Here is an 8,774-nt window from a genome sequence, read left to right as displayed (position 1 = left end):
TTTTAACAGGTAAAAGTTTTTGCTTGCTTGCTGTTATGTCGTTTCGTGTGTGGGTTTTTTTTTTTTTTTGGTTTAGTTTTGTTTTGTTTTTTCTTTTTCCTTAAAACGTGTTCACATTTCCTTAATATACAGAAAAGAGTACGTGGTTATTTGGTTTGCTTTAAGTCCATTAGAAAATGCTTTGGGGAGACAGGTGGGGCGAGGGAACTATCCTATCACACACACCTTCAGTGTGGTATATTCCTTGTTTAAAAACTTTCAAAAAAAAATTTTTTTTTGTTTGTTTTTGGAAAACCAACGGACATGTATAAACCATTCTGTCCACTTGGTAGTTTTCTTAGTCTTTTACTTACAAGGGTGATGACTGGGACTTTTTTTTTTTTTTAATTTTTTTGTTTGTTGGAGGTACCAAGGGTGGAGTGAGTTTCTGTGAATTTTGCGTCTGATGATGTGGTGGGCGTCTCCTTAGGAGTTTTCTTCCAGAGAGTCTGTTAAGGGCTCCAGAGGGACTGCTGAGGCTGGCTCGTGCTGTTTTAAGCGTTTAATCGTGTTCTTCAGGGCTTGCCTCTTATTGCAGAACCAAACTCTAACTACTTCCCGGTCATAGTTCAGCTTCTCAGCAATTTCGGTCATTTCCTGCCCAGAGGGGTGTGTGTTCTTCTCAAAGTGGGCATTGAGGATCTCAAGGGCCTGGGGTGTGAAGGAGGTGCGCCGCTTGCGCTTTTTGGATGGCTCACTCCCGATAAATTCGGTCAGGTTCTGCATACCTGCTCGATGGCGGGCCTCAGCCTCAGCCATCCACCGCTCAAGCACCGGCTTGATCTTCTGGGCACTTTTAGGGGTGATGTCCAGCTTTTCAAACCTGGCAGGATACAAAAGGCCAGGGTTCAGTTTGGCTGTCAGACTGCTAGCTATAGTGTTCTCTTGGGCTTCCTGTGGTAGGAAAAAGTGGCTTCTCAGGATGGTGTGTCTGAGGGGAAAATTGAGAAAGAACAGTCTTACACTGAGTCCTCTGCCAGGGTGGGCTTCCTGCCTGCCTGCCTGACTGACTGGCAGAGCTAATTCACTCCAGATTAACAGCCAGCTGCAAGGTGGCCACCCCCACCCTCAGCCAATGCCTGCCTTCCCGCCATGCCTCATGCCAGAGCATGCAACCCCCAACCCACACACAATGAGAGGGTCAGGGAGGGGCGAGACAGCAAGACACAAGGATATCACAATGGGAAAAAAGAAAAAACAAAATCGGATTTTTTTCCTGTCAACTCTGAGATCTAAGCTTTTAATTTTCATCATACCAGCACCTTGTCCCCAATCCTTAGAATCTTTAAGGCAACAATTAACACCTGGAAGTGACATCAACCTCAACAACTGTCATGTTCTTTCATTTAAAATTATTTCTTTATATGTTTTACATTGTAAACGGAAAAGTTTCAAACTGGAGGCACTCCTGTCAGACAAAAGAAGGCCAACATGCATTCCCAGGAAGCAAAAGGTCAGGATGTAAACCATTTGTTCATGGAAAGAATGTGTCAAGATGTAAACAATTTGTTTCTGGGAAAAATGTGTTCATGACCGCAATCATGTACAACCTGCTGGTGCCAGTCACCTAGGTGGTAGGTAACTCACTTGCTTCTAGCCAAGTGGCCGACCTTTACATTTCAAAGGACTTCAAGCTGAAGTTGATCTTACCTATAATCAATCATTTACCCCCTACCATTCCTTTGTTCTCTGTGTATGCAGATCCCTCTCTCAGCTTGAACAGTGGAGTGCTTTCTATTTTTACTTAGCATTGCCCAGCTAGAGCTGTATTATTCCTCAATGAAACTTACTTTCTTTCACTGCTAACAGTGTACCAAATTTTCTTCTTTGACAACATTTGGCTTTCTTTAAATTCTCCTCATTGACTTGGTGATGAAAATGTTATTATAATAGTCACGGATGGCAACTGGGCTAAGTTTCTTTTATGTCTTTCTGTCATGTATGTGTCATTTTAACTCTCTCTTTTTTGTTAGCAAACAATTTTCACCATAGGTAAGTTAACAACACGCTCCTTTTCCAGGTAAAACAGAGCCAGTTGCTACTTTACTGTTCCACTCAAACAGCTGGACACATTGTAATTACTACAAACACCCCACCCCAGGATGTGCTAAGGCCACCTGATGCCTTCCAAACAGGTCCAAGTAATGATGTGCTTTTGTACAAGGGCATCAAGCTGTGTTTAATGTGTGATATCTGCAAACTGTGCTTGAATGACACCATTTTCTGTAAATGAGGTCTTCTATATATCAATTGCCATCAGCAATTCTTTGCTACATTGACTTTAAAAAATATGAAGCATCTTGGACAAAATTACATAGAGTGTTTTAAGAGGTCATCCTGGTACCAAATTCATCCTCACTCTTGATGAAATACAAAAAAGTACCCATTCCTTTTTGTTTGTCTGTTTACTCTAAATCCAAATTCACAACTATCCAGTATGACATTTGGTTACATAGAATTCCCCTCTCTCTTTTAAAGTGTTCAATACCGTTGAAAAACAACAGTCTGGTTGCAGATTGCATCTCATTACAGGGGTCTGTTCTCGTAGAGCAAAAAAGTAAGCCTGCTTTAGTCAGTTAAAAGATGTTTTATAGGATGTTTGTAAAAGAACACAAAAGGATAGGCATAAGATTATATGATTATAAGACAATAGGATAGGCATAAGATTATATGCCATAATCTTATTTTTAACATTGTATTTTAGATAGCTTATGTTGTGATAAACAGCACAAACAGTATCAAATTTTAATGTGATCCCCACAGCATATACTTCCATGTGTAATTCAAGAAGTTATTTGCTTATTTTTAAAATTCCAACTTCCAGTGCTGGTCCTGGAGGGAAGAAGTACATTTTGCTTTCAATACCAAGGGAGCTAACCATTTAATGCCATTTTATAAGCTTGTCACTTGTGGCAAGCTTCCCAAACACTGTCATTGCCCTGCTAATTTGCCACATACCACATTTTGCCACTGTTTACCATAAAAGCCCCAAAGCTTAAATTCTTGATAGTATGACACAGGCTTTATAGCTCCATAGCACTGAGGGGCAAAGCTTGTGATAAGGATGTCCAGGACATTGGAAGTGTCTTTTCCTCTGTGCGACTTGTCAAAGCAGCGCCTAGGACATACCACAGGTAATAAGAAAGTGACAGCTGGGGCTGTAGGCTCAAATGCAGATTCCTTCCGACCTTTTCAATTAACTGAAATGGTCCCAATGTAAGAGCTAGGTCTCTTTCAATACTTTCCATTCTTTTCTCAGTAGGTCGCCCCTGAGGCTACCTCAGGAAACACTGGAAGCTGGAAAAAGGAAGCTAGTCAAGGCATCTGGCATGTTTTATTATACAGTGAATTTCCAAGGTCTCTTTTCATTCCAGCTATAGATTTATTGGCTCCCATCTCTGGGGAAGACTTTAGAAATCAACATATTTGATTGGGAATGCCCAAGAAACACTAAAGGGGTTAGTTAAAAGATTAGCTAGCACTTAAACCAAAACAAGGAAGTCACATTTTAGGATTAAAAAATAAGCCAAAGAGGAGTTTAGCAACAATAACAAATTGGCAACAACTTAAAAATCTGTGGCTGCCTTTATCACAAGTCTGTCAAGATGAAAGAAAATTAATGTTTCCCAGCAGGGAGCAGCAGTATTCATATCATTGATGCTGTTTGTTAGTGCTGATGCTTCCGTACATGTTGGTCAGAATAACATAGACAGTTATAAAGCCTTCAGACAAATTTCCCAGCAGTAGTATCCTTGTATAGACTGAATAAAGGTTATTTTCTACAGGGAGGTATCTTATAAGAAAAAACAGTAGGGGAGGCCATAGAAGCGAGAGGATCCTATGGTGCTTTTTGTATTTAACAACAATCAATGGGTTTTATGGAAAATCATTGAGCAAAATGTGAGCTGCAAGGTACTACCCCATACTGATGTTATTTATAACCTTAGTCTTAAACTGCAGGAAAAGTACACTTCTATCCTTTGGGGAATACATTAAAAGTATAAAGAGCAGATAAAAAGACAGCATTTCATGGATCACCAAGAACAAAATCCACTTAAATGAGTTTAGAGTTGGTTTCTTGGCTTTTCCTGATGGAGGAGGACCCATAAGGCATTGCCCAAGAGGAAAAAGCTCTTACTGAAGTGCCTGTGTTACCTCATGCATAAACAAGGGATTAGTGCAACACATACATGCACGAGCAGGGTCTGCCACTGACGACTTAACCCAGATCAACTTGAACACAACCAAGGCTGGATCTGTCACTTGTTTATTTAATCTTGGGGGACCACAGTAGGCCAGATTCTCACTACCGTTTTCTGAGCCATTGAAAACAGCTGCTGCTTTTTCAAATGTGCTTTGAAAGCTGTGTCTGAGACGGCAAGTTAAATCTTTCCTTCAGGTAATGAGATGGTTAATTTTTTTTGGCTGTGCGTTTTCTTGGAAAATCATGAGAGGTATCCCCGGGCAGAGATGGTGAGAGTGTTAACACAAATGAGGACTGGCAGCTTTACAATGCTTGCTCAGGATCCCTCCTTGCAGACAGGAAAGGATGACTCTCGCTACACAGGAGGGTGGCCCCAGAGGGAAGTCTCCTGGCCTGGGGTTGTGTACTTGTACCAAGACCGCCTTGGAGGTTCTTTGTGAGTTGACAGGAGTTATCAAGCCAGGACCCCGAGTCTGTTTCAGCACCTTCATTTCCATCACATACCAACAATCCCAACGTATAGCTACCCTTGACTTTGTTCCCATGCGCGGCCCCTCATCCTTGCCCACCCGATGAAGAAAAGCTAAGCCTCGAGGACAAACGAGGCCCGGCCAGGAGAGGTGACAAGATGCGGGCGCCGGTTACCTGCAGATGGCCGACTGGCTGTACGCGGGGCCCTCCGTGGCACTCAGAGCCTGTCCCACCTGAGTCTGCGTCAGGCCAAGGGACAGGCGCCGGATTTTAAAAGCTTTGGCAAATTCTCGGATCTCCTCCAGATTAACCCCATCCACCTCACCCGCTGCCGTTTGAGGATCTGTGGAGATGTTTTTAAAAATAGGATCAATACGTCAACACATATCCGAGTCATAGCCGTTTATTACGGTTTATAGGAAAGTGGCTCTCTTTAATGGCACGGCAGTGGGGAAACTGGTATCGTGGAATGTTCTCTTTGTCTCCCAGGTGAGGCACCCAAGCCCCTATCCTCAGTTCATTACACCTTCATAAATCATCCTTGGAGAGGTTTCTATCCTAAATAAATCCACAGCAGTGGTTTTATTTCACAACACAAAAGCACATTTCTTAGGGTTTAACAAATAACAGCACTTGCTACGGGTGGGGGAGGGGGGGCAACTCCATTTTGTCGGCAAATACGTTCAAATGTGCAAAAATATGAAAATGGAAGGGATTCTATCTGAAATATCTCGATCGAGATCTTCAGCGCTAAAAAAAAAAAAAACCCTTGAAGGAGATAGTATTTGGCGTTTCTCCCTCCCGTGATCACTAATGAAGCCAGGCTGAAAAAGAACAAACCAAACTCTTTGCCGTTGAGTCGATTCCAACTCATAGTGACTCTACAGGACAGAGTAGAACTGTCCCATAGGGTTTCCAAGGTTGTAATTTTTACAGAAGCAGACTGCTACATCTTTCTCCCTCAGAGGGGCTGATGGGTTCAAACTGCTGACCTTTTGGTTAGCAGCCAAGGGCTTAACCACTACACCACCAGGGTTCCTTGAAACTAGGCTAGTAGATGGTAGTGTTACCTCATTTCGTATGTTTGCGCTAGCCCCTCAGAAGAGCATGCTTATGAAACTGTGAGAACAATATTGTTTTTTTCCCCCATAGCAGTTTACTGACACAGCTGCCTTTGTCCCCTGAAACGGCACATAATAAAAAAATGCCTACCACAGGAAGGCTGCTTTGGTGCCAGATAACGTGGTCAATTTAGGACTTATCGAGGGAAATGACACAACAGCTGGAGAATGAAACTCCCCCTCCCCCGCTGCTGATCCCCGGATAAATGAAAGTGTACACCAGGCTGGAGACAGCATAGGATGCGGATGGTGCAAGATTTCAAAGTGTTGCTCAATCCTGCCTGTAGCGAAGCCATTCTCCCGTGAGCTGCCTCTATTGTTCTTTGCCTCATTCCTTGGACTTAGGTGAAAAGTTTTTCTTTTCCTCTTTCTGCACAATAACCCATCAATTTCAGTAAATTCTAGTGCTTTCCAGCGACTGTGGCTGACTAACTCCTGTTATCATGACAAGAAATAAACATTTGCATCCCAAGTGCCAATTTTTCAAGGACTTTTAAATAGGGATGTTAACATTTGTGGTGGGCTTGGAGCTTCATGTATAGATTCTCTCATTGCAAGAGAGGGATCCTCTCCTGCCAAAGGAAAATTGATCCTGTCAATAGGTGTTACTGTACCTTCATCTTTACATTTGAAAAGAAGTCCTGTAGAATTCGTATATGCCTTTAGTCATAATTTTGTTGTGAAATGATTGAGAAGTGGTATGACCACCACAGTCAGTCTGTATATATTATTTAAGGGACTGCTGCGTGTCCTAACTGGAGTGAAGGGAGGGGACAAGAGAAATATAAGAAGCAGTCCCAGCCTTATTGGAGTTAACAGTCTATAGGAGTTGGGGGATCAATACAAATGCATGAGAAATAATTAGAGAAGAATATCAGGCAAAGTATAACCAAGGACTAATGGTGTGATGCCCACACTAGAATGTGCAGAGAAGGGGCAGGTGACAGGAGGGGGTTTCTTCGGGGCCTTACCCAAGGGGCAGCTTTTGGAGAATATCACTAGTTGCCATCTAGTTGACTATGACCCATGTCGACCCTATGTGTGTCAGAGTAGAACTGGGCTCTGTAGGGTTTTCAATGGCTGAGTTTTTGGAAGTAGATTGCCAGGCCTTTCTTCCAAGGCATCTGTGCGTGTACTAGAACCTCCAACGTTTTGGTTAGTAGCTGAGTGCGTTAACCACTTGATTCACCTACAGACTCCTTTCAGAGAATGGAGGAGGCATGTTATGGTCAGTGGGAACAGAGTACGGACAAGCACGGATGCAGGAAGGGACAAAGCATTGTGGGGCTGGGAAGGATGTTGGTGGCTGGAGTAGGAAGTGTGTGGTAGGAGTGGTGAATATTTCACTATAGCACAGTTGAGAATCTCTGTGTATGGACCAGGCTGGGGCTGGGGACAGGAGGACTATGAAACTGGTCTGGCAGTCATGATTAATGAAAACTCTAATTTTTCTCCCAAAAATTTCCCCTAGAAGGCTGACAATATTTTGTTATTGAAAGACTCAGTTTGGGTTGTCCCTTGTGGAGGTTGCCCTCTGGATCTTAAATCCCACCAGCACTCCAGCCTGGAGCAGCTTTGGAAGTCACACCCAAGCACAAAGGAGCCTTAAGCCCTTTCTCTCATTTCGTTTTAAAATTCCTAGTGCAGAAGTTGCAGACGAGCAGCCTGTGAATAAAACCTAGCTTGCCTAGTGTCTAAAAATATTTTGAATTATTTGCCAACATTTAAACATTGGAAGATTTCTAACGAAAAATCTAGATTTTCACCTTCTCTTGACATTCTGGAAGCTTTGGCTGAGCTGGGCCTGCAGTTGCATTGTGCAACAATCAGTGAGCTGGAACCTGAGTGACTGCCCCTTAGAGCCTCATCATCCTCTTCTCCACTTTCCTCAGACCTCTGCCTGCCAGGGCCTGGGTGGTGCAAATGATTTGTCCTCAACTATTAACCTAAAAGGTTGGCGGGTCAGACCCACCTAGAGGTGCCACAGAAGAAAGGTCTGGCAGTCTTGTTCTGTAAAGATTGTTGTTGTTGTGTGCCATAAAGTCGATTCCAACTCATAGTGACCCTATAGGACAGAGCAGAACTGTCCCAAAGGGTTTTCTAGACTGTAATCTTTATGGAGCAGATCAACAGGTTTTTTCTCCCATGGAGCTGCTGATGGGTTCAAACTGCAGACCTTTACAGCCAAGAAAACCTTATGGAACAGTTCTACTCTGTAACACATGAGATCTTCATGATTCAATGGGATTGTTTTTTTTCGATCTGCCTGCTGAGCCCAGAGAGTTTTAAGTTTTAACCTCTGCATTTAAAGCATGCATTTTCAATGTGGCTGCTATTGCCCATCCCCCCCCAAAACACACCCACCCACACACACACACACACACACACACACACACACAAACCTAAATCTGTTGTTGTCCAGTCGATTCTGACTCATGGTGATCCCAAGCCAAAGGGGGCAAAATTGGTTCTTCGGGGGAGGATAAAAAAATCTTAAAGATTACAATGACAGTGCCTCCCCGCCCAAGGGCCACGGTATACAAATAGATATGCAGTATAACTGTGGTGTTACAATTTCATGGGGAACCCAACCCAAACCCATTGCCATCAAGTTGATTCCAACTCATGGTGACCCTATAGGACAGTGTAGAATTGCCCCATAGGGTTTCCAAGGAGCAGCTGTTGGATTCAAACTGCTGACCTTTCGGTTAGCAGCCGATCTCTTAACTACTGCACCACCAGGGCTCCACGATTTCATGGGGGGTGGGGGACAATTAGGAAAAAATAATCTAAAAAGCCTCCTTGGGGGGCAGTGATAATTAAAAAGTAGCTGAGAAACACTGGGTACAGAATGGTACAATGAGAGAGGGGCTGCGCTTCTCTCTGACAGGTGGGGAGAAGGGCGTTGGCCGTCTTGCAAAGCGGGACAACCGAGGTTC

At 43.4% G+C, this 8,774-nt stretch overlaps 1 protein-coding gene across 1 annotated transcript in view; it reads right to left on the bottom strand.

Moving 5' to 3' along the window:
• Positions 1–233: 233 nt before the first annotated feature.
• POU6F2 (POU class 6 homeobox 2) overlaps positions 234–8,774 on the bottom strand; it is a 37,364-nt gene continuing 28,823 nt past the window's right edge. The window contains exons 4-5 of the mRNA XM_023738323.1: positions 4,889–5,057; positions 234–970 (exon numbers count right to left, since the gene is read on the bottom strand). Of these exons, the coding sequence (XP_023594091.1) occupies positions 466–970; positions 4,889–5,057 (674 nt within the window). The 3' untranslated portion in view covers positions 234–465. The remainder of the gene's footprint in view (positions 971–4,888; positions 5,058–8,774) is intronic.

This window comes from Trichechus manatus, unplaced genomic scaffold, assembly GCF_000243295.1.
Source record: "Trichechus manatus latirostris isolate Lorelei unplaced genomic scaffold, TriManLat1.0 scaffold00114, whole genome shotgun sequence".
Classification (NCBI taxonomy): Eukaryota; Metazoa; Chordata; class Mammalia; order Sirenia; family Trichechidae; genus Trichechus; species Trichechus manatus.
Note: the sequence above shows the minus strand (reverse complement) of the source record. Positions and strands in the feature narration are given on the sequence as shown.